The following is a 26,091-nucleotide window of genomic DNA, read 5'->3' on the forward strand; positions in this document are numbered from 1 at the left end:
AAGCAGTAACTAAAAACATTGCAATATAAAACACTTGGAATGGGTTTATATGTCAGTTTTCCCAGACAACCGTCTTGCCTGTATTGCCTAATAAAAGGCTATAGTTGGTCATACTCACTTTGACCTGAGTTTGATGTGCGTATGGCACTGGTGGTAACTGCACTGGTTTAATAGGCATGGATTGTTTCACAATTAAATATGAAAAAAATTAACAGCTCCTGCTGTGGGGGTTCAGTACTGTGGCTGTTCTTGTTACAGCTTTCCTCAGAAGAGGTGGGAGGAACAGCAGAACTGCGCTGTTCCCATCGGACATCCAGGCTGCAGTAGTTGCCAGTGCCTAGTGCTGGGGTGGTGGTGGGGGAAAGGAGAGAAGGATGACACTTTGTTCCCCCTCTGCCTCACACGCTTGGCCAACTGGGCAGCTTCCCACTGAGAAAATGCGTGTGAGGAGGGAGGAATTCCTTCCTGTAGTATCCCAGGTGAAGAGCTTATGCACTAACGTTGTTACTGTTACTGGCTTTTACATAGTCTAAACTGCCATAGGATCACTGTGGCTCTGTTTCTAAATTGAAAATGATACAGGTATTTAAATTTTTCTTATATACACGAGTCTTAAGTCTTGCCACAAGGAGTCATTGCAAGCAGCCTAATCCCTTCAGGAATTGCTATCTCTGTAGTGCTATTAGCTTGCATAATACTAGGCAAATCTCTGTTGGAGAGCTGATACTGGAAATGGGGGAAGGGACAGCGTCTTTTACAAGTATGTGGACTGATCTTGCCTATCAGGCTGTTACTCAAACTGGAATTACCGGAGTCCACTATTAGTGGTGTTAGATATCTGAATTGCTTCATTTTTCTGAATGTATGTTAACAGCCCTCTTTGTTAAAAGGGCTTTGAGATTTGTTAGTCAAAAAGTTGATGTGTTTTTTCCTTCATCCTAACACAAATCCTCCTTTTTAAAAGTATAAAGAGATGCTTTTTTAATTATGTAGAGATGATGTGATGTTATTAGAATTATTTTTAACAAATAGTCAGTACAGAGACAAACCTCCCCCAAATGGAGTATGCACTTGAAGACAGAAGTTAAAGCTGTTGAGCTACCTCATACTTCTGGTTTTGCATTGATGGTACTTCCATATAAAAATGGCTTCATCTGAAATTTTTTGGGCACTGTTCTCTACTAGTTGTTTTAACTCTGGATTCTTGTGCTTTTTCCCTATTATTGGCAGTAAGGCCACACAAGTAAGGGGCAACAACTAAACAGTAAGGCTGTAAAGTGGGCTCAGGATTCATAATTGCTTAGTTTTCTAGTACTTAGTTTTCCAGTGTTCTCTAGCTACTTGCAGTTTGAGTTACAGGTTAAATTCACATGGTAGTTCAACTGTGGAAGTTTGCAAATATGTAATTTGGATTTTTTTCTTGTTGCAAATAAGTACTAGATGATGCAATTGCGGCATTACTCTGAAAGAATAAATGCAAACTCATGTTCTAAAGAATACTTTTCTGGACCAAGATTTCTGCTACTGCTTAAAACAAAAGGAGGAAAAAACAAACAATAAAATCCACCAAGCCACCCCCCCCCCCCCCCCCTTCAAACTGGGCTAGAACCTATCTCAAAGTTAAAATAGGTAAAGCTACAGCTTCTCTGGGTAAATGTGTTTTTTCTCATACGCATTTTTCTCCCCCTAATAATTGAACATTATGAATATAAGATGTCTAGCCTGATAGGCTTTCTGACCCCCCAGAAAAACCTTCTAAAGTTATTAATGGGTATCTGTTGCACCATTTTCTTAGGTAGTGGTGGTTTGACTACAGACTAGCTCTACAAGAAAATTAATCCTGTAAAAGACCTGTTTGAGCTGGGTTCTGGAAACCTCTCTGGCAAACTGGACACAGCCCATCTGCTTAAGATGTTTCACAATTGTCTTTGGTGTAAGGGCTAGCTGGCCTTTGAGTGAAATCCGGGAACTTTAGGGTGGTTTGTTTCTTTTCCTGTTCCCTTCCCTCATCAAATAAAAAAGAATAAGGTTTGTCTCCAGTGTATTAAGAGACAAAAATGTTTTCTAGTATTTGTTTGCAAGGCATATAATAGCATCCTTGCTGTCAGCTTTCCATTTGAAGGTCAAAAGTTGCCAAGGACCTGAATGGAGGTAGTGTGCTCTGCAGTGGTGTAGGAACAGCACAGAGTTGGGGAATATACATTTTTGAGAGGCGAGGCCTGTGCTGATGTTGGTTACAGAGCAGGATGCAGGAGCCTTGAGTGTACCCTGACTCGTAGTCTAACCCTTCCTCTACATAGAAGGAAAAATTTCAAAAGCTCTAGTGCTGAGCTGTGCAGGAAAATGGAAAATGTGTTATGGTAAGGAGTTTGTAGAGATGCTGAAGTTGGTTGGTTCTTTAGAATAAACGAACAAACAACACACACAAAAACCCTCCCATACCATGTGCAATAGCAAAGCAATTGTCAGCCTATTATGACTTACAGCATCATTGAAATCATGACCAAGCTTTGGCTGAGAACTTTCAGACACTCTAGCTTTCAGAGAGCTGAAGAGTTAGCGAGGCTCAGTGAAGGTTTTGCAGTGACTTGGACAGATGAGCTTGAAAGCAGAACTAGGTCCTGACCCACTCTAATGTCTGCTTCCACAGCAGGCTATTAGCTGGCTTGCTTGCTTGAACTGTTGAATATTTAGACCCACCCACTGTCCCCTGTGCCAAGACCACCCTGCTGCTACTCGTGTCATGTAGATTTGGCACAGAAGCTGCATTTAAACAGCTAATGAGTTGCATGTTAAAGCACGGGCTGGTCTCCCCTATTGAAATCTGTAAAAGAGCTGGTTTATCACTGGGTGAGTAATGTACTAGCTAGTGATACTATTGTACCTTTCCATAGACTGGCTGCTGTACCTGCTTTAGTGTTGAAGCAAATGCTGTGACTTTTTCTAAAACAAAATAAATACAGATTTTTTTACCCCGAGCGATTTCTTTAAAAGAAAATTGTGCCACATAGACTTACTGTTATGCAGTAATTAAGTGATAGCCCACCATGGGATAATTATACCTGTGCCACCTCAGTATTGACATTAGAAGAATATTAAGCCTTGCTTATCCCTATATGGGAAGAATGGGAGGAATGAGTTAAGATGGATGTGAGATGTTATTTCTGGTACCTCTGAGGTAGTGCATCAGATCAGCTGGCCAAGTTACCTTGCTACGAAGAGCTTTTTAGAAAGTTAGCTGAGATGTTAATCCACAAACGCTGGGTAAAGGCCAAGTGAGTGGCATAGTGCTCCCCTCCATATTTAGGGTGGATGAACAGGGGAGTACTGCAGCTGGCAGAGGTGCTGCTGGCAGAAACGCTTGGGATGCTGCAGATCGAGGTGGGTGGCTATGACCAGGAGCTACAGTCATCACGTGAGGTTCTGTTTATAAGATTTTTAACTCAAAACACAGAGGATGAAATGTTATAGTGTGCTGAAGCCAGCAGGTCCTTAAACGAGCTTGTCAAAGGTGTGACTTTGTGTCTGCTAGCCCCAGTTTGCAGCCTGTTGTCGCACCCTTACAGTGATGATGTGGCATTCAGAGGAAAGTGGATCTTGATTGTCACTTCTAACCCAAGACCTTTTGAATTTGCAAATGCTGTTTGCACTGGCAGAGACAACTTCAATGGTCTCTGCTCCACTCCCAGCTGACTGTTAATACCTGCTGGGTTTTCTAAACTTCATTAAAGGAACAATGTGACTTCCAAAAAAATTTGGCTTTTAACCTGGATGACTTGACTGACCCAATGTTGTCATGTCACCACTCTCTAAAGTATGTAGCTGTTTTTACTGGCTTCATGACATCACGGTAGAATTGAAGAAGGGAAACATCAAGAATTTTAAGAGTATGGTAGTCTGTTTGGTTTAACAGCCTTTTAGGCTTATCAGACTCAGCTCGGGTTAAATCCTGTTCTTCAGTTAGAACTTGAGATGAATGCTATTGATGAGAAGATTTACACTGATTTCCAGCTGTGAGGCTGGTGAAGCACCAGAGCTGAACCATGTCACTTAGTACTGTACCTCAGCTGATATTTAATAGGTACTTGTCATCAGATGTCTCCATGTCCTTAGTTGTGGGTTCTTCTTCCTACCTTGCATTGGCTCTACTGTTACTCTGATCCCAGGGTCAGCGGATTGAATGAGCTATTTTATAAAATTAGTTTTCTGCTGTTGGTAAGGATACCAAATCTCTTCTGAGACTGGAGGAGCAGCAAAGGGGAGGAAAGGAGGGACGCAGGAGGTATAGGGCTTCTTTGTAGAGTAGCTGTCAGTTTAACTGTGGAGTGAAATGACAGCCTTTGAGCTGTGTGTGGTTTCACACTGGGAGCAGTGCTGGTTAGATCAGGGGTTTTATTAGTGTGTTCCTTCCCACTCATGTGCTGGGCCAGGAGATACCTGTGCTGGAGCAAGGAACAGAACCCACTGGAACATCTGGGGAAAGAAGAGTATTAACACTAGTGCTGGAAAAAATGCATGTGGAATTACAGCTTTGTTTCCTACAGACTTGCATGAATCTGTCACCTGTTAGCTGGGCTTTTATTACTCCAGGTGGGGTAAGGAAACCAAGCTGAGTTTAACAGAAGGGCTGTATGATCCTCTTGTGCTTGATGAACTTGGAAATGGACCAAAACCGATCTTTGTTCATCCAAGTGGCAAAGGTAATAAATAGTGAGCTGGTTTCACTAATCCCACTTGGTACAACTGTTTGTGCGTGCTGCATGCCCCGTGTAGTATAGGGCTGTAATGCTTCAAGGTGCCCGTATTCTTGTAGAAATTTTATTATTACAATATTGACCTGAATTTGAGAATTAACTCTTTTGTCTGCTGTGGAGGCCTTCTGGAGTTGGTGTACCATTTCCCGTTACCACTGGATGCAGCAAGGAAAATTGGTGTTAAGCCAGTCTCCTCTACACCAGAGCATGAAGTCAAAATACAAATTCTAAGAGTAATTTGATCATTAACTGGTACACAAAAACATGAGGGTTTTAAGTATCTCTGAAAGCAAAATGTTTCAGGTATACTGGGAAATAGCCTGTGGTTCTGGTGTGTGATCGCCTGGCTTGCTCATATCTTCAGTCTTTATAATTAGTATTTAAATTTCAAGAGCTATATCAGTGCGGAAGTTAAGGTTCCCAAAATGCTACTCCGATCGTGGTAAGAGGCAAGTTAATTGTCACTAATTCCTATTAAAATAGAAACTAAGGACGAACTTCCTAAAGAATTAAAGTATTACCTCTCCACTTAAACTTGCAACAATTATCTGCACCAAACTCTGAACCAGACATGCTGGGTGCTGTATTTATATGTTGCTTAAAAAAAAAAAGAAGCAATTGCTACATGTGTGGTGCAGGGAAGCAGCTTTTTCTCCAGTTGGGGTGAGGAGGGGTGGTGTGCAGGACAGGACCTTAACACAGTCCTGAGGGAGGAGGACCAAAATTCACTGGAAAATTGGTTTATACTGAATGCGGTCATCTAAGCCTTGCACGCTACCTAACAAAGCCACTGGTGTTTGAGTTATTGTCAAGGGAACTAGATAATAAAACACCTTTAGTAATGGAAAACTTCAGACTTACTATGGTAAGTATGATTTTTTTTTTTGTCATAAACTCAAATTAAGTTAACTTACAAATAACATACTGAAACTTTTCCAGAAGTAGAAACCAAGAGGCTACTGTTTTGTCTGCGTATTTTTTTTATTGTTGTTCGTTAAGATTACAGGGTAGCTTTTAGAGCATGAGATTTATATTTTTGAGCAATGTGACCTCATGCGTTGTAGCCTTGTACAAATTCTTAACACTGTAGGCTTAAATTAATTGCAAGACACTGAAATGTCACGACAAAAAAAACGCTTAAACGTGGCTAGATTCCCCATGCTTTATTGACAAATGCCTTAATATATGCTCTTAGATGTACTCTGAAATGAGAGAAGCCAAGTGTTTGCAAGCTGGGAGGAGAAGGGCACTCTGAGTATTGCTGAAAGAACATTTATTTAAACACAGGTTAAGGATAAGCCTCCTCCGATGCTGTTTCTGCTGAATTCTCCTCTGTCATGGTGCCTACTACATTCCATTGCTTTTGTCTGGGCTTGGTATTTGGGAAATTTTGGAGAGGGCTGGAAGAGGGGGGTGGGCACGCTGGAAGCTGGTCAGCAGTAAGGAGAGGAGGGCTGGTGTGGGAATTGTGGAGTGGGGTCAGGGTTTAACTTTAGTGGCCATTCATCAGATGATGATTGATTGCTGTGCAGTCCCAGGGGACGTTTAACAACATCTCCGCCCATCCCCCTGCCCCCTTTGAAAGCAGATGGACCAAAAAATGGGGAGAGCGACACCCAGGAATTCCTGCTGTTGTAAAATGTTTTTACGGTGCACTGTACAGCCTTTCCTGAAGCAATCACGTTTATGGCCTTACTGTTGTATTTCTTGGGCTGCTGTGGCTGTAAAAGATGAATAGCCCTGTAATATGGTTCACTGATTCTGTTTAAATTGAAGTAGGCTCCCTTTATTGTTTTGTGTCTAAAATTGTATGCCACCAATTCAGGAAATATTTCCTGTTTGGGAAATAATCAACCCATAGCTGATTTATTTTAAAATAAATCACTTTTAACTATTTCTAAAACTGTTCCCCTCTTGCTTCTGACTTGTCTCTTCATTTAATTTAGGTGGAAATTCTAAAACACTAATGTAGTGAAGCAGTTCTTTAAAAAAAAAATAAAAAAATCTGCTGAACTTGCTTAAGAATCTTTTTTCCCCTACTAGATAGTTACCTAAATGGGTATTGGAAACGCACCAGTTTCTATCTTAATAATTATATTTTTACTTGATTATGTAATAATTACTACAGAAAGAAACAATTCATTAAATGCAACTCACACAATTCTGAATTTCTTTGAAAGGATAAATCTGTCTGCTTTCTTCTCATTTCTCTCTTTCCTTGCTGCCAGTCGGAACATTTGTGTGGTCTGGAAAAACATTCTGTTTAGAAGTTTTTGCTTGTGAAAACAGTCTTTCATACACTTGGGAAGAACATGAAATTAACAGGACGATAGTTAATTGATGGATCTTTTGACTGTATTATCTCTGCCCCTTCAGATAAGGCGGAGGGGGAGAAGTTTTAGGACTTTCCTCTAAGTATTGTGTTTTTGTTTTGTTTGTTTGTTTTTAATCTGGGTGTCATAAGTTGATCTCTGTTATGGAAGACTTAGTATTACTTTTCCCTTCCTTTCCATTACCCCTGCCCATCCGCGTTTCAAGACCAGTCTTGTTATTTGTCATGTAATGAGCACGGAAGGAGCAGTATGTTTCTATATTGACGGTGTGACTGAAATGTGGGCTGGCATTTTCACACTGCTGAAATTGGAAGGGGAGGCTCTGCCAGCATTTCAGGTACACTGCGAGTGCGTCAAAACTGAATTGAGAACACATTCATGTATTGTCCTACTTTCATTGTTGGTATGAATTTTTTGCAGGGGATTGCTTGGTGGAAATGGGGATTTGGCTTATTTTCTCCCCGTTCTATTCAGAAACAGGCATAGAAACTTAATCTAGCAGTACGTGACCTTTGTGGCCATGACCTAGGGACTGGGATGTGAGCAGGCTTGAGCTTAACAATAAACGCCTGGTTGTGGTTGCAGGCACACACAGGCGAGCTGGATGCCATGCTCCATGCTCCGATAGCTCAGCTGGCAGAAATCCCCCCTTGCTGCTGGACTCTGCACAGCTGGGTGCTCTCCAGTTTAATTCTCTGGGAGTGTGGCCCTGCTGCTGGGTGGAGCTGGTGTGCAGCCTGTTGGGCGCTCCTGCCAGTGAGTGTGTGGGGCTGACCACAGAAGAATTGCCCTTCTTGTACCTCTGCCAAGTTCAGGGTTTCGGTTGTAGTCTTTGTGTCCGGAAGGGAGTTTCTGGGGGGGTTCCTAGTTCATCTTGGAGCTGTCTGACTCCTCCAGTTCACTTCTGGTGACTAGCTTCTTTACACGCTGAGAGCGGTAGGGGTGATGCATTTGTGCTTTCTCATGTTTATTTAAGGTACCTGTTTTAAATAACATTGTAATGATGGAGGTCAGTCCATCACTGCCTACTTTTCACCTGAGCCTGTTAACTCTTTTGCTCTCAGATTTAACTCTAGGTTGTTTTCACCATCTTCTTTAGTAAGAAAGAAGTATTAAGCTTTATCAATGGCTCTGTGGTACCTACCCAAAACTTTGCCCTACCATGTCCTACATAATCTGCATATTTCTGAAAGGAGAATATGGCTCTTGTCTCTCTTCACTCTAAATTCAAGAGTGGTGTTTTCCACCACATTTTGGTGGGTGACAAGAGGCAACCAAAAGCTTAAATTTAGTTTCTCTTTGGCTGGAACTGCTGGATGATGCTTTAGCACTGGGTGCTGTTACCTTGTAGCAGGAGTGCCTGGGCGACAGGACTGATCTGTGGTGTTTTACCAAGTTTTTGCTTCTAGTGTTGAGTACTTTGTAGGGCTAATAACAACAGTTTTAACTTGCTTCTGGACTTCTGTTCATATGGTCACCATTTTACTTTCAGCTGCTCTGCTTGATTGAGGCCCCAAATCCCTGCTGTATGTTTTTAAAGTAGATCAGATTCATATGCCTTAACTTGATACGCTGTCTTGGTTTTCATTCGCTCTCAACTTCTCAGTTGTTTAAGTGGCATCATTCAGCAACATGCAATAAACATTTCCTATAATTTCAACGGCAAAATTGCAGAACTGCACAAGCAAGGGAACATTGTGTATACAGATTTAGACAACCACAGCACAAAGACAATGAACCCTCTAGTTGAGGAAGACTATGATTTTGAATAATGTATTTCAAAGGCAAGGCAGCTTTTTGCTTAAAAAAATGGAGGATTTGAGACAGTGTTTGATGGTTTAGTATTTGAACAGAAGCAAAACATAACAGTCTGTTCCAGTTTCTCTACAGCAAAACTTGTTTTAAAAAAAGGGTTTTTAATAAAATCTGACATGTGAGCACAAACAGACACATACCACTTTGAGAAATTAATCCATATACCACTTCAGCTGTTGTGCTCAGAGGAGCTTAAAATGTCACTTTATGCAGCACAGGCAATCTGAGGGAGTCACCTGTCCTCTTCTCCCCATTCCTTTTGGGGGAGAAGGGAAAGGGGGATGTTATGTACCGTATCACAGACTGTTAGCTGGAATCAGGAGTAGCTGGATGACAACTGGGAGAAGACAGGCATATCAAACACTTGTCCAGTCTTTGTTCTGCTCTTGCTCCTTTCTGTGAGGTAGATTTCAAATAGCTGATGATAAAAAATGGCTTGTAGTATGAAACCTTGTTTGCCACTGTGTAGTGGATTTTTGAGTCTTCCATGGTAATCTAAATTTTCTAACATTACACTCCAACAAAAATAGTCTATGTCGTTAAGAGCAAGATTTTGAATACAGAACTTTCCTGTTTTGAAGTGTTGTACTCCTTCACTTGCATGTTTGCAAACAAAACAGCTGTTTTCTGCTTGCTTCTAAGAAAACATGCTTCCATGGAAGATGCTATTTCTGGGTGCTACTTCCCTCTACTGGGTGGAATGGGAACAGCTGTGGCTGATGAATGGATCCAACTTCCTAGGCTAGCATCTTGTGTAAGAGTTTCTTTGTGATTTGAATACAGGGGTTTTAAGTGCTTGTGAATAGAATGGGATTTTAGTGGTTACCCACAATTCACTGTAGCATTCAAATGCTCGGTTGGACATGCTAATGTACCAGTCTTGTTCTCCTCCAACTCAAGCACTGCTAAGTATCACTAGCATAGAAACACTATGTCATAGCGAAGGTGTTTTTACGTTACTTTTGGGAGTGGCAGGAGGTAGTCTTACCTAATATTGTCACCACCCTATACATAAGGGACTTGCATATTTTGGGGGGAAAAAAAAAAGAGGATGCTTCTCAGGTATGCATATTTTATTTTCTTCTTCTGGGGGGCGGGTGTGCTAGTGCTGCAGTTCTCCAGTGCAGTGATTATTAAATAACTCACTTAAGAGAATGTGGTGTTTATGTATGCAGGAAAAGTCTTCACCTGAAACATGCCATGGATGACATCTTCAATCTGAAGTGTTGGCAGATGGCTTCCGCTCTTATGAGGAGCTGATGTGGACACTCTTCCTAGTATTGTATAGCAAAGAAAACAATGACACTTCCATCTAACTGTTAGAGTATGATTTGGAGCTTACTGGAAGGGGTAGCTCTTCCTCTGTGGAGAAGCTATTGTGAAGTGTTTGCCTTCTGCTGCTACCTCTAACCATCTCCTTTATAGTTGAGCTGCTGGATTTTTTTTTTCATCCTGGTACCACTTTCTCTAATTCTTCATTAGGTGATGATACAGATTTTTGTCTTTATTTTTGTCTAGGTACTGCATTTCTACTGTGACACCTGTTCTGTCCCCATATGTCGGGAATGTACCATGGGACGACATGTGGGTCACAGCTTTATCTACCTCCAAGATGCCCTCCAGGACTCCAGGACTCTCACCATTCAGCTCCTGGCAGATGCTCAGCAAGGACGACAGGCTATTCAAGTAAGATACTCTTGAGCACGTTATTTTCCCCCTGCTTCTTTCTCCCACAGCTTGTCTGTTACAGGGTGAAGTGTCAAGGCAAAAAGCGCTCTGTTTCTGCTGTTAGTCTTCTCACCCCTTCTGTTCTCTTAAATCTCTGACAGAAGTGGCTGTGGAGCTGAAAACAAAGTGCTGTTATTTGAATTTTGTATTCTTGCAGCATATTTCTGTCATGTAATTCACAATATATATGAAGTTCTGCACAAACGCACTTGAGCCTGAAAGCATTTTGAAGAAAGTTCTGATCTTGTATAGCAGTGCCAAGCCTGGTTTTGTTTTTACAACTATTATTTTCAGCTGTCTTTCATGCCTGTACAGCATCTAGAGCTGTAACTACCTGCGACTCTGGTTATATCTTCAGTGTTGCCACCAAATATAAAATCCTAAACAGCTATTGAATTAGTGTGAAACTTCTAACCTGCCTGTGCAAAGAATCTGGAGCTATCTCCATACAAGGATTATTCTGCACACACAGGTGCATGCTGTAACTGCCTATTATTGCATTCTACCTCGGCTATGGTTTATAATACACATTTAAATACTGGGCAAGGACTGGAAGGAAGGTAGTACAGTACTTCAAACTGCAGAAGAAATTAACATAGTGAATTAACCTGCAGGGATATGTAGAAACTTACTTTGGCTGAGAAATATCTAGTAGTAGCTGTTACATGGTATTAGCAATAGTTTTGCCTGTATAAAGAGATTTTTGATGGGGAAGTGATGTGGGAGGCTACACTCCACACCACTGTCTTCTAGTTTTGTTAGCCTCAAATGCTCTCCATTTGAGCTAGTTATTCTGAAACTCACACTTCTATGTGATTTAACTAAAAAGACTTCTTTTTTGAGTAAGCATTGGTAGAATGCCATGTATAGGAAGTAAACTTACTTTCTGAATTGGGTGTGCTTTCCTGGCAAATGCGTGGTAGAAAGAATAATTAAAAAAACCCAAACAAACTTGTTGTCCACCCATCATTGCTTGTTTCTAGTAGATGAGGATTTGAGTCAGTCTCTTACATTTTACTAGTAAATAAAATCTGCAAAATCTCTTCTTCCATTGTTGTTTGCAGTGACCACTCCTTCATTCTCTCCTAGCTAGCTTTTCTGCGGTGCTGTGGAGTTCTTCTGTACTCTGAGCAGGTTACTAGGTGTAGCACTTGTGTGTTTTGGGGACTGGCCATTTTGAAGTTGGGTCCCTTTCTGTGATGTGAAAATTTTTCTGCCTCACTGATTAGAGAGAAGAAGCCAGAAGTTCTAGCCTGTCAGATAGTTATAACTCTTAAGTAAGCTTGTTCAGTGGGACAGGAGCAGCTAACTTTTCTCTTTTCTCTCCTTAAGTCTCTGCACCTGTGGAATGAAATAATAACTATTATGATGGTATAGATATCAGACTGTTGTTGATGTCTCCCGTTAGCTTATGATGTTAGATTGTAACGGCAGAACAGCAAACACCAAGTTTTTGGAGCTGAATGGCTAATTTAAAACTCTGTCTTAAGACAGAACCCTGCAAACTGTAGCTTCTTTCAAGATTTGTTTTAAATTGGATCATAAGGCTCTTCAGCACTATTCATACTGAAACATTTAACATGTCCCCAAAATGGGCAAGAAGGACGGGATTATACTCAGGAACCTCCCTGGTACAGTGTTCTGAATTTCTTGAGGCTGTCCAATACAAGGACTTGTCTGTTAGTAATTAAATTACTGCTTTTGACCACCAAGGCTCTTAATGATCTAACTGGAGTGGATAAATCATCAAAGAAGGGACTGTCTCTTGGAGTAGAAACTAGGAGAATATCATTGAGTACCACTCTACTACTATTGCATAAATGCTTTTGTGCCTGTTTGCTTCCTACTGGGCTTATTCCCCTCCATTTTCTTCTGGCTTTTATGTTGGAGGCTCCTGCCATTGCGGTGAGCCGACTACTTTATGATGGTACAGGTGAAGTGTGGGTGGTACTGGCTATGTTTGTGTAATTCAAACAAGTAGCTCAGCTGAACTAGGGTTGTACAGTTTTGCTGAGGCCTAGCTACAGCCCATCCAGGATAAGGGGCTTCTTGGAAGTGTTGACTGGGCAGCTTGTAAAGATTCTGTAAGAACCACCATGCTTTTCAGGAAATGAGTTGTTTTATTAGTTTAGTGGGCTTTTTAATCTGGACCACTATACAGAAAAAAGGTAATGAGAGAGCAGATCCATGATAAAGTCAAGGAGGTGGTAATCTGTGTGTGTGTATGCAGGAATGGGAAGACTGCACAGCTTAAGACAGCTGCTACCTAAGCAGTATCGGCAACAACTGCATGTGGTGCGGCTGAAAGCAGAGGTGCCTGACTCAAAGGTTGATGCAGTGCGCCTGCTGTGTAAGAAAGTTTTCATGGAGCAGAGCTTTCCTTGTTTTTGGGACAATAGAGCTGTGAAGCTATATATTTATCCTAGGGAGGAGACAGCATGTCAGCATGAATTTAAAACAAACTCTGAAGTAACTAGACTCTAAATTAAACAAAATTGGCTTGAGGGCTTTTCCTGAAGTTTGGAAATGGTCAACAGAACTAAACGCTAAGGAACATAGACTGGAACTCTAAGAGACTTCGAGAGTAATATGGTGCAATAATAATACTTAGTGGGACTGATTCATACTGCTGTACTAGTAACTCTTGCTTAATAGGCTCTGAAAGTGATAGCTCTCTGACATGAGATGCTGAGGGTGGATAAGGAGGGGTAGTTGACAGTGGAGGGGGGGGAAAAGTGGAATTTGAAGGATGTTGCAGGAGAGAGGAAATCAAGCCATGAGTAAACTGACTGGAGAGTATCTGGTTAACCAAAGTTGAAGGCTTTTAGTAAGAAATGTTTATTTAAACTCTTCCTGTGGCTTTGGAGGAAAGATTGTTTTTCAGACTTTAAAAAAAGAAACACTGCTGTGAGTTGGGATATGTTTCAGTCTCTTGATCCACTGAAGCCTGATCTAGTCTGTCAATCCAAACCTCACTTTTCAAAGGAGTTGAAGTTCTCTGTAAAAAACAGTAAGCCTGGCAGTGGGAGCAGCTTGCTTTTTCCCTTGGTGAGGTTCTGCACTTCCCCTGCTTCCTTGTGCTATGCTGGTCCTGGCCTGGATCATGTATTTCGAAGCCTGTCCCTAAGACAGGAACTTGTGCTTGTGTTCCTGATGGGTGAGCTGACCCAGTGGAAAGGGTAACCTTTCTGGGGATTAGGTTTTGGCTGGGTCAGCCCCATGGCTGACTCACTGCAGTGCCACACGGACTGTTGATGGTGCCAGAGAACGGAGCAGAAACACCCAGTGCCTTTTTAGGGCCTCTTTCTTGTCTCAGTGGAAAGCTATCTTCCTTGCTGGGGTGTTTTTCTGGCCTTTTCAGAGACTTGAATAGATTCACAGGATGTTATGAAAGCCAAAGTTGACACTGGATTAACGGGATGGGTGGAAGCAGGGCTGCTGCCTTGTTTTACCTTGTGAAAGTGCACAGTTAGCTGTCATCTTTCAGAATTTTTTCCAAGGATCGGGCCACAAACTGAACATAAATCTGTTATGATGAAAGATAGATGGCTTCTTCAAAATGTCATGTTCTTAAAATACATCTATACGTGTGTAATTGTATATATATGTGTGTATGTGTGTAATCTAATGCACTTGCATAACAGTAAAGCTTTGAGTGGTTATTCCCATTTAGGGTAAATTTCCAGGTGAAGATGTTAAAATACAATTTGATCTCTTCATGTCAGTTGTCTTAGAAGTGGTTTTATTGGAAAACAAACAAATTCTTTCATAGCTGAGCCTATAGCTGTTTTTGCTGGGCTGTTTGACAGTGCAGGCTTTCAGATTAGAGTTAATGCAGTGAGACTGGTTGTGTGCAGAGTGTAGAGGGAGCCAGTTTCTTATCTACCAGCATGAAAGGCTTAGGAGTTGGTGGTAAGGCGGGTCAGCCATTAAGGCAATGGCTCTTCTCTCCCAAGTTGTGGGGGAGGTGTTTTGAAGTAGACTAGCAATTTTATGCGAAGGAAAGGGGAGGAAGGTACTGTAAGAAACTTGGCAAGCCACAGGAGGAAGCTGATCTGTTGCCTTGAGCCTCTGCCCTTCAGTGGAAGCTTCCCTGTGCATTGCTGTGTGGATCTGTGCTGCAGAGAGGTTGACACCTGAGAAGGATGGCACCGCTGTGCTGCACAGGATTGTTCTGGGGTTGTCACCTTGAGTTAGCTCAGGCACCCTTGTGTATGGCTTTGAAGTCAGGCTTGCAGGTTTGAGAAACTGAAATGAAGCTTTGTAAACAAAATGGAGTCAACTGTGCTATTCTAAATCTGGGATTTCTATCAACAGAGGCTGAATTTCTTTGTACTTAGAGCTGTTCTTGTGTTTTGTATTAGTGAGTTCTTTAGTGTAGCATACGAGCAGATGGTTATTGGGAAAGATGGATTTGACATATGTCACTGTCCAAGCTACTGTTCTGCCTGTTCTTGCAGTACTAACCAAAGTAAGTGATTGTCGGTTTCTGCCATGAGTTAACCTGGCCTCTAGCCTTCCCTAAATCAAACCTTCTTTTAAAATTCTCTTATGTGAGTATTTTTCTCTAAATGAGGATTTTAATGTTTTACACTTTTTAGTCTGAAACCTTTAAATTGGTTTAACTACCATGATTTGTGCTATAGCTGCACCAGCATTACTGCAAAGCCACTGCTAAGTCTACTAATCCTAGTATCTGTACTGCAACTATGCTTTGTATAGGATCATCCAATTAGTTTTTCTAGTATAAGAACAGTAGGAAGTTTGTATCCAGTTCTTGATGCTGGAGAAAGCTGGCTGTTATGCCCTGGTGATTTTATCCTGCTCTGAAACAGTGGTAAGTAATTGGAAAAGTTCTGTGAAACAAGCCCTCTGAATACTTTTGTTACCATAAGGAACTGGAAAGGTGTTGCATTGATAAACAGCTTATTTGCTGGAAGAGGGCTGACTTGAGATATATGGATTTTTTTTTTTTTCTATTTAATATGCTTTTGAAACCTAGAGAGTGGTTTGCCAGAGAATATGTATCTCAAAGTTGTTGGGTTTTTTTTTCTCTCTAAGTAGGATTAACTTTCTCTTAAATTCCTTAGTAAATCCTCCATACTGAGGTAGGGAAGGGTGCATTTAAGGTGCTTTAGCTGTTACCTGGGGTCCGTTCACCCCTGAAATACTGAAGGATTCCTCTGAAGAAAATGAAGTTCACTTTCAAGTTTGAATTTTTTTTCCAGAGGTTTGTATCTTCATTGGAAAACTTAGACTAGCAAACTTAAGCATTGTGATTAATGCCTGAAAAGTTACACCTCGCTCCTGTCTTTGGATGGGTGGAATTAAAAATCCTAAGGACCTTTAAAACATGCTTGTGCAAGCCGCACTGGTGAGTTGCAGTTTGGTTACTATAAGCAGCCTTTACATGTTACAGTGTTGCCACAGTGGCATGTTGTACTGCAGTTTGTTCAAATGGAGAATTTTCTGAACTGAATTAATATAATCAAACATCATGGCTCAGCATCTGGATTAACAGGCTCTGCTGTTTCAGAGACCTAAGTTAGCCTCTCTAAATAATTGTGTGCTGTGTGGACGTAACTGTGGACGTGCTGATTTAATTTGAGCATGGGACTGTGGAAACCATGCAACGAGGGCATCAACACCTTTACAGTAGCTCTGGATTTCTGGTTTGTAGTCCGTCGGAACACATGCTTTGTAATGGCTTTGCTTTCTCCTAGAGTGTTGTATGCTTCTGATCCTAATTTTTCATTTAAAAAAGCAGCACAAGTAAAGACATGGAGTAATGATATTTCTAGAACATTACATTTAAATATTCTGTAGCAATTTGTCAGTTAAGATTAAACCGTAGAAAAGTTTTTGTTAACTTGAGGCTCCAGTTCCTAATGTCCAGTAGAAGACAGGAAATGTGAAAAATGGCTGAAAACTGCTGTTCTACAAAATGGCAAATCCTGATTTGGGCCCCTCTGTAGTCAGCCCAGGTATCCAGAAGTGCAGCTGAGTTCTGTGATACCACTTTGCTGCTTCTGGCTGTTGCAGTTGGTTTCTTTATACCTTTGTGTTGTAGCATCAGTTGCAATCTCAGAGCCACTGTAGCAAGCTCATTACCAGTTTTTTCCCTGGGTGGTTAAATGTAGCTAAAGGGGACCTCGCAGAGGTGCCCACCTAAAAGGGGCTCGCAAAGGACACCTGTGTGACTTTGCTCTTCACCTTTTACTCCAAACTGGCTGGAGCCTGTAGGAACTGGCCAGACACACCTGGTCTGCTGTTTTGTCCTGGAAAGGAGTGTTTGGTTTAGCATGTTGTATGTAGGCTTTTTACATAGCATAGGCGTGTGATTGTGCAGAGCTAGATCTAATAAGATGTAAAATGCTGTATGAGTTCTAAGAGGAGCTACCTTGAGCTGTTAACAAGGTAGACATTTCTGTTTGTACGAAATGTCCAGAGAATAAAAACTTTTGAGACCTGTGCATCTAATAATCCTCATTAAATGCATTGAAATCTGAAAGTACAGTCAATGCCGCCTGCTATTATTCTCTTCTGCTACAGTGCATGTTTTGAATGTTGTTTGTTGCTGTTTGGGTAGTTTCACAGACAAAAGCAAGAAATTCTGAAATGTGCTGGTAGCAATAGTGATGGGTGTCTGTATTACTTTCCTTCATGAAAACGTGCTCATCTGCCTCCCTGGAAGCTCTCTGTGCAAGGTTTACTTTTGTTGTGGCCCTCTGGGACATATCAGCTGCATAAACACTGTTACTTAAATTTTACTCTGAGGAACTGGAAGTACCAGTTTGAACCCTGAAGTCTGCAGGATACATTGCAAAGTCCTTTATTTTCTTTAACACAAGGCACTGGTGACATCTCTAATAGAATGGGGAGTGGTGTTTGCCATCTTTGGGCCCTTGAGAAGTCACAAGTGAATAGACAAGGCTGCATATAGGCAATTTGCTGTATTGGCCAACAGCAGGCAACAAAATAGTTGTTCTCCATCTCAAATTCAGTAACCCAGCATGATTCTTTGCTAAACACAAGCCTTGTCTTTTGCGAACTGGCTGACCATGTCAATCACTAGCACTGGAATAATTATGACTTACCATGAGGAGAGTGCATCTTGAAAGCTGCTTTTCTTTAAAAGGAATTAGTTTTTTAAAAGGTGGTGTGTGTGGTGTCTGACCAGAAAAAGAAATGCTGCTGCTTAACATATTTCCTAAAAAGTTGACCCTTCTGAGACACGTTCTGCGCAGGAAATGCCTGCAGAACAGCAGGAGAGAGTTATCCTGACAGAGCTGTGATATCTTACAGTAATCAGAGAACAAGAGATTTCCATGTAAAGAAGAATCCCAAAAGTTGCACTTCCAGCTCTTGACTTTTGCTTCAGATAGATAACTTGCCTGTTGCTGTCCCCTCTGCACTGTACCACTGCCTGCTGCGGTGCGTTTGATGCTGGTCACCCTTCCTAGGCTGTTCTAGCCTGTTTTGGCAGAATGCAGCATCATGTGAATTTTACCAAAACTTTACCAATATCCTGGACAACATTAGAGCCTCAGTGTTTTGGGCATCCTTCACCAGTCTGAGCTGTTCAGACTCAGGCAAGTAAAAATAAATCCATATGACAACAGGAGTTGTTGGTAGACAACCTTGTACTATTGAGTATGGTTACCTGCCCTACCATAACTTGTTCCTACAGATGAAAGGTCACAGCATCCACAGGGAATTAATACCCCTCCTGGTAAGATGGAGTTTTTGCAAGGTGGACTCTTGTTTTAGTGAAGAATTGTGAGAGAATTGTGAGATTGCTTTTAGCCATAAAGTATGAGGAAAGCATATGCACAGATCAGTCCTAATGGGTCCTGCTGCACAAAAAGCTCGAACAAGTAAACCAAGACTTTCCTGCTTTCACGGACATGCTCCCTAGAACTGGAATATGAGTGGGTAGCATTAGTTTCCCTAACACTATTTGCAGATACCCGTTTCTTTTTTGCGAGAGGAGGAGGGTGTTTTGCTCTGCTTGATGAGGTTGTAGGTCTGTTTTGGAAGAAATACATACCTTTTCCATGCAGTAGGAGCTGGTTCTGTGTTTGAGTAGAAAAGTGGAGATGATGGAGGCACAGCAGTCTTACATGTGGACTCTTCCAGCTAGGATTCATCAGCCTTTATGGAGCTTTAATCTGTGTCCAGTTGTGACTTCATGTCTGTGTTGTCATGAGATTTTCACTTTCTGTCAATGTGAAGTGTTGAGTGAAATTTGTCTGCCAGAAGCTTTGTGTCAAGGCAGGTCAGGTCTGCCTCCAGTGGGACTGGGATATTTAGGCGGAGTCCATGAGTTTGAAGACATTCCCTGTTTAAAAAGGCAGTGAAGGTGACTCTGAACTGGGAGTTGCATGAAGGAGGAATAGCTGAAAGGCATGCTCCTCTTACTGAGCCCTGTGCTGCAGAAGGGCTGTCAAGTAGCATTGCTACTTTCCTCTGCCATTTTGCAAGAGACTTCTTTGGATTAAAGATCCAGAAACTTTGCCTTGTCTTATTTTCTCAGGGTTGTCTTCATCTTGCCTCCAGAGACTAGTCACCTCACAAAGTTAGTCTTCCTTCCTTTTCCTTTCAGTTCTGTACTCTTATGTGACCTGGAAGAATACATCTAATTCAAACTATTTGACTTAAAATACTTACCTGGAATGAAAATGTCCAAGTAACAGTACACTTCTTGTTTATGTTTTAGCATTCCCATTGTTGGCATAAACTAGACGCTGTTGAACTTGCCAGATCAGGCTTTGAAATGCTAACAACCAGTTCCATGAAAGATAACAAAAAGCCCTGTCTGACTTTCTAGACAAAGCTGGATCACATTGGGTAGTTCAGAGATTGTTGCATATGGTGGTTCTTAGGTTGGTACATACTCGTATACAGAATTAAACTGAGGGTGTTTTCCATAAGGCCCTGAATGTACTGTAAGGCCTTTAAATTACACTTTTGCCCAGTTCATCAAGCCTGCATTTCTGAAGATTAAAGGTGTTTTCTGCCAGAGCATTCCCTGGCTACCTAGTCTGAAACAGCTCAAGTTCTGAAATGGACCGGTTCTTCAGACAGGAGTGAGGGAAGGGTGCTGCAAAGTCTATCTAAAATGCTGTATTTAAAAACAAATACCCATGGCTATTTCCTTGGCTGTAAGTATGTGATGTGGGAAATGAAGGTGAATTTGAGTTACGTTCTCAGCTGTCAACAACTTGTCAAGCTGCTACAGTCATGTGTAGTGTTGGTAGGGGTTTTATATGTCTTCTGTAAGTTGCTTATAGTAAAATTCTCGAAGTAAAAGACTGTGGTGTGCCAAGCTTATGAAAAGAGGAAAAAAAAAAAAAGCCTGATAGTACAGTCACAGAATCACAGTATGGTTGAGGTTGCAAGGGACCTCTGGAGATCTTGTCCATTCCACCGCTGCAACTTAGAGCCAGTTGCCCAGGACTGTCTCCAGATGGTTTTTGAATACCTCCAAAGATGGAGACTTCACAACCTCCCTGAGCAACCTGTGCCAGTCCTCAGTCACCCTCACAGTGAAAAAGTGTTTCCTGATGTTCAGGAGGAACCTCCTGTGTCACTGGGCAGCACTGGAAAGAATCTGTCTCCATCCTCTTTGCACCCTCCCTTCAGGTATTTATATAAACTGATAAGATGCCCCCTGAGCCTTCTCTTTTCTAGGCTAAATAACTGCACATGCCATCATTTTGTTCTAGAATTTTGTAACTAATATACTGGCGTTTTTTTAACCTCTTAGAGGTTCACAACCTCATCTGCATGTTAATGCTGGGTCACTGTATGACAAAGGTGTTGAAAAGATTCAGTTAATGATGCGGTTGAACCTTTTGCATTGGGAAACCTGATCCTTCAGATTTGCCTGCTCTTTATCTTACTTGGTTTTACGCGCTTTTCTGTAACACTTTGTGAAACTGGGAGCAGTTTGGGAAGGATTTTTCAAGGAACCGGTTTTTTCTTTGAGGGGACCAGAGGCATGTTCCTTCCAGATGCATTCTGCATATTTGCAGAATACTACTACAGAAAGTTTTCAAAATACTGATGCTACAAGGTTATATTAGAAAAAATTTGGTTTCTATCCAAGATGTGAATAACTACATATGAATGCTTTTTGATGATAACTAACTAATCTTTGTTTTTTCCTTTGAAATTGTTTAACTTCACATTCTGTCAGGAGTATTTCTGTGCAGCTCAGCTGCATAGATAAAACGTGTGTTCCCAACAGTGCCGTTTCTTACCAGAAGCAGAACCATCACACAACAACAGTCTGAAACATTCTGAGGGACAAGACAAACTGGGTTCTCTATATGTAGGCAAACAAGAGTATGAATTTCTGTGTGAGTCTCTTGTTTGAGTTCGTACTAGCTGCTTGCTGGAGCTGCGCAGGATATTTAGTCCTGTGGTATTGGTACATGGTACAATGAAGGTGTAAACTCCATCTAATAGATGTATTTTAAAAACTGTCAGTTTTCAGACTCTGATGTATGAAATGGGTGAAGGCCTGGTAAAAAAACCAAGAGTCGTTGCTTTATGCCTTCACCAGAAGGCACAGTGAAATGTAAGCAGCAGTCCTCTGACGCACTTCTTACTGGTTTGGCTGAGCCCTAAGTGTGCTGTCTTTTTTTTTCTTTTTTTTTTCTCTTTTCCCCAGCTGAGTATTGAACAGGCCCAGGCTGTGGCAGAGCAGGTTGAGATGAAAGCGAAGGTGGTACAGTCTGAAGTCAAAGCAGTGACTACTAGACATAAGAAGGCCTTGGAAGAGCGGGAGTGTGAGCTGCTCTGGAAGGTATGCACCTTACATTTGTGGTTTGAACTGCTGGCAAGTGCCTTTTCAAACTGAAAACATGCTTTTTAACTGGTATGTGGCCAAATTCCGATATCCTCCCAAGGAACACTGAGTTGAATCACTGCAGTTTACTGTGAACTCACTTTTTTTTATAGTAGCAGGATGTTGGATTCTGGCCCTAGTTGGTTACATGCTGAAGTTCTCTCACTCTGAGAAACTGGTTGGGTTTTTGTAGGGACTACAATGTCGTCACCCAAACTGAGCCCCACAAGTAAGGTGGGCACTCCCCCTGCTGCTGGCTCCGCAGCTGTGCCTCATGTTTCAGTACCAACTGGAGAACTTTAAACAGCTTGTTTTAAAAAAAAAAAAAAAATAATCATCTTTACAACCTCTTCAATGTATTGCTGTAGAATTGGGGATGTAGTGTATGGTTTTCTTACATGATCCACTTCTCAAACAAAGGGAAGGAGCAAAGCTATATATCCTGTGTCCTATCTTTAGAAAGACTGGTAGAAATTCTGCAAGATTAACTTTCATGGTCCCCACACCTAAAAGCTTACTCAATCAAGAGGGTGTCCCTCTGTTTTTTTGGGGTTTTTTTTACTGCTAGTTAGAAGAATACTCTCCAGCAAGACTATCTGCACAATCCCAAACTCCTGCACTCACTTCAGCTGTGATGCCTGTGTGGCATTTTGAGAGGAGGAAAGAAGGTAACAGTAATGTTTCTTATTCCAGAGCGGCAGCTTAGTGGTCATGGCTCTTCTCTGCTTGTTTAGCACAGATAAGTTTGGATTGGCCCTTTGGGTCCCACTTGTAGAACTGAGCAGAAACATACTCTCTGGTGTTGGATTAGGTCTTTCAGATCAGTAAGTCAAACTGACTTGTTCTGTGACCACATGATTATTGATACTGGTATAGGGAAGCAAAAATGTGTGGTCAAGATGGGAAAAGTTTGGGAGTAAAATAGGAATGCTCCTGTAATACACAGTCACACCAGATAGTGTGGTAGGGAACCTGGTGCTGTGTGGCTGCTGCCTACGCTAGCAGAGCCAGGCAGGACAGCATGTACGTGTGGTTGGTGAGGCACATGCTACCAAGAAGCAGTGCCATCCTGCTAAACTGCTTATCTGTCCCCTGCCCCTTCATCAATACTGACTCAGCATAACTCTCTGGTTTCATATTTGTTGCCAGCAAAATGACCGCTCTTACCAGAGTTTATTGTGTGGAACTACTCTAGCTGCAGGGAGACTAATCTCCTAAAAGAGAAGTTTGGTTTTCTGTAGTTCTTCTATAAGTGCCAGTGGCGCTTCATGTAGGTACTGTAATTCTAATGCTGCTTTTTCTGAGGTGTTTGGATTGAGGGAGGTGATTTCACTTTCCGCTGTTAGCCTCCTCCAAGAAGCTTGGAAGTCTCCTTTCTCTTTTGAGGTGCTCCTAGTACAGGAGAAGTAAGAGCTGCCCTTAAGATATTGGTATCCCAAGAGGCTGCGTACATACACTTCATTGAAGTGTCTGCATTGAGAGCAAGTTCTCTTCAGGTTATAAAACATTATTTTAAGAAGGAAACTTGGTGGTGGGAAATAATTCAAGCAAAAAAAGCTGAGTGTATTAAGCCCACATGTGGAGAGTATTAGTGAATAATTTTGGGTACCAAAGCTGAGGCCAAGGACTAAGCTGAGACCTAAGATTAGTAATCTCTTTTGGAAATTTGTTAGGAAGCATCTCTGAGTCTTTTTTTTTTTTTTAACAGCCTGGTAAAACCTGGATGGCTCAACTTTAAATGAAATAGCATGTTTGTACATTTGTTATCTAGTCAGTGTATAACCAAGGAATCTTGAGACAGTGATGTGTCCCTCATTAAAATACATTGCTGCTATTATTCTGCAGCCAAGCAGGTATTCAGACATAAGGAAATGTATTTTTGCAGCAACAAAGCAATTATATGTTTCATTAGTTTTACAAGGCAGGTGTCTTTGCCAGATGGTGTAAAGTGGTTTTTCACAAGTAAAGATAAACACAGGCTTATATAAAATAGTTACAAAGAAACCATTTTATCTTGAGCTTCAGTCCTCCAAGCAGGGACTGGCAACAATCTTCTGTGTCATTTGGAGTGACATTATAAAGCATCTTGTTGTAAAGCACTAGCTCGGCATGACTGCCAGTATTTGCAAGAAAATATTAAAGTAATTGGACCCTAAAAATCCCTGGAGACAGATGTCTGGTATTATCGAGTCACATGAAAATAGTTCTGGCAGGCAGAGGAATGACAAGAGCCCATGTGCATTAGCTGAGCATTGGTTGGTGCTGACTCCCAGCCTCAGCCTTGTGTGATGACAGCCTGTCTTCTGAAATTGGTCTCAATTCAGGCTAGAGAAGCCTCAGCCTCTGCTCTTTTTTGAGAGCCTGCAGTAGCCTCTGTCCTCCCTGGAGTCTAAATAAGGTGTATCTTCTGATGATCTGTCAACTACCTTGCAACTAGAAAATAGAATAGCATTTGAGGAAGCAAATCATTATTAGTAAGCAAGTGACCCTTGCTTTCAAATGGCACTCTGATGCAGCTGGTCTGCAGAGTAAGAACGTATGGTTTTGGCTGGAGGACGGGAGAGAACAGTAATCCTGAATTCGGATGGATGGCTACTTTTCCTCATTTCTGCTTCTCTACATTGCAACTTTTAGAGGCTTGTTCTGCAGTTCTGTGTCAACATCCTGCAACAACCACACAAGTGGTTTTTTGTGCGGAAGAGTGGCATTAGGAAATGTTTTAGTGTTACGGGTTGTCTTTCCTGATGTAAGTGTGCTTTTTCTCTCCCCCCTGTCCCCTGCAAGGTGGAAAAGATTCGTCAAGTCAAGGCTAAGTCACTCTACTTGCAAGTTGAAAAGTTACGTCAGAACCTAAATAAGCTGGACAACACCATTAGCGCTGTTCAGCAGGTCCTGGAGGAGGGTCGTACCATGGATATTCTTCTGGCTCGGGACCGCATGCTGGCTCAGGTGCAGGAGCTGAAGAATGTGAGAGGCCTTCTCCAGCCGCAGGAAGATGACAGGATCATGTTCACTCCCCCTGACCAGGCATTGTATATGGCCATTAAATCAATGGGCTTTGTCAGCAGCGGGGCTTTTGCTCCTCTGACCAAAGCCACCGGGGAAGGCCTCAAGCGTGCACTGCAGGGCAAAGTGGCCTCTTTCACAGTGATAGGCTATGACCATGATGGCGAGCCTCGCCTTTCAGGAGGTGACATGATCTCTGCAGTGGTGATGGGCCCGGATGGAAACCTTTTTGGGGCAGACGTCAGTGATCAGCAGAACGGGACCTACCTGGTCAGCTACCGTCCACAGCTAGAGGGAGAGCACCTGGTATCTGTGATGATGTGCAACCAACACATCGAGAACAGCCCCTTCAAAGTTGTGGTGAAGTCTGGGCGCAGCTACATAGGCATTGGGCTGCCAGGGCTCTCCTTCGGCAGCGAGGGAGATAGCGACGGCAAACTCTGCCGCCCCTGGGGGGTTAGTGTAGACAAAGAAGGCTACATCATTGTTGCCGACCGCAGCAATAACCGCATCCAGGTGTTCAAACCATGCGGGACCTTCCACCACAAGTTTGGCACGCTGGGGTCCCGGCCGGGCCAGTTCGATCGACCTGCTGGCGTGGCCTGTGACATCTCGCGTAGGATCGTTGTGGCTGACAAGGACAATCATCGCATCCAGATCTTCACGTTTGAGGGGCAGTTCATTCTGAAGTTTGGAGAGAAAGGAACAAAGAACGGGCAATTCAATTACCCCTGGGATGTCGCCGTCAACGCGGAGGGCAAGATCCTGGTCTCCGACACAAGGAACCATCGCGTCCAGCTGTTTGGGCCCGACGGCGTGTTTCTTAACAAGTACGGCTTCGAAGGGGCACTCTGGAAGCACTTTGATTCCCCCAGAGGTGTGACTTTCAATCACGAGGGCCACTTGGTAGTGACTGACTTCAACAACCATCGCCTTCTGGTCATCCATCCCGATTGCCAGTCAGCGCGCTTTCTGGGCTCGGAGGGCACTGGGAACGGCCAGTTCCTGCGCCCGCAGGGGGTGGCGGTGGATCAAGAGGGGCGCATCATCGTGGCTGATTCCAGGAACCACCGGGTGCAGATATTTGAGTCGAATGGTAGCTTTTTATGCAAGTTTGGCACTCAGGGAAGCGGCTTTGGTCAGATGGACCGTCCTTCAGGTATAGCCGTCACCCCTGACGGCATGATTGTTGTGGTCGACTTTGGAAACAATCGAATTCTCGTCTTCTAATCTGTGTTTGAATTAGGAAGAAACTGTCTCAGGGAAATTCTTCTAAGAGAAAATGAAAAAAAATACAACGTTAATTCAAACCTACCTCATCTTTAATTTTTTTACAGATGAATGTACTTATCTTTTCTGCAGGGAGTGAGCCTGTAAAGTTAAAGTCTATCTACCTCATCGCCCTCCCTTCCCTCCCCGGTTTCTCGCCCCCTCCCCATCCCCACACACTCACAGTTCAGAACGTTTTACCTCTCCCCCCAGTTGGGGTTTCATGCACAAACAAGTGTTGCTGTGCACATTAGGTGGTTTGTGTGGTGAATTCTGTAGACTAAGCCAAAAAAAGGCTCTATAACTTTTTTAATGGAGAAAATGGTAGTAG

The 26,091-nt window shown here is 42.3% G+C and overlaps 1 protein-coding gene across 1 annotated transcript in view; it reads left to right on the forward strand.

The window, feature by feature from the left end:
- Positions 1 to 25,861, forward strand: part of TRIM71 (tripartite motif containing 71) — a 57,440-nt gene extending 31,579 nt beyond the window's left edge. The window contains exons 2-4 of the mRNA XM_075418941.1: positions 10,421 to 10,588; positions 21,309 to 21,443; positions 24,270 to 25,861. Coding sequence (XP_075275056.1) covers positions 10,421 to 10,588; positions 21,309 to 21,443; positions 24,270 to 25,721 — 1,755 coding nt within the window. The 3' untranslated portion in view covers positions 25,722 to 25,861. The remainder of the gene's footprint in view (positions 1 to 10,420; positions 10,589 to 21,308; positions 21,444 to 24,269) is intronic.
- Positions 25,862 to 26,091: the final 230 nt, after the last annotated feature.

This window comes from Opisthocomus hoazin, chromosome 4 (genome assembly GCF_030867145.1).
Source record: "Opisthocomus hoazin isolate bOpiHoa1 chromosome 4, bOpiHoa1.hap1, whole genome shotgun sequence".
In the NCBI taxonomy this organism is placed as follows: Eukaryota; Metazoa; Chordata; class Aves; order Opisthocomiformes; family Opisthocomidae; genus Opisthocomus; species Opisthocomus hoazin.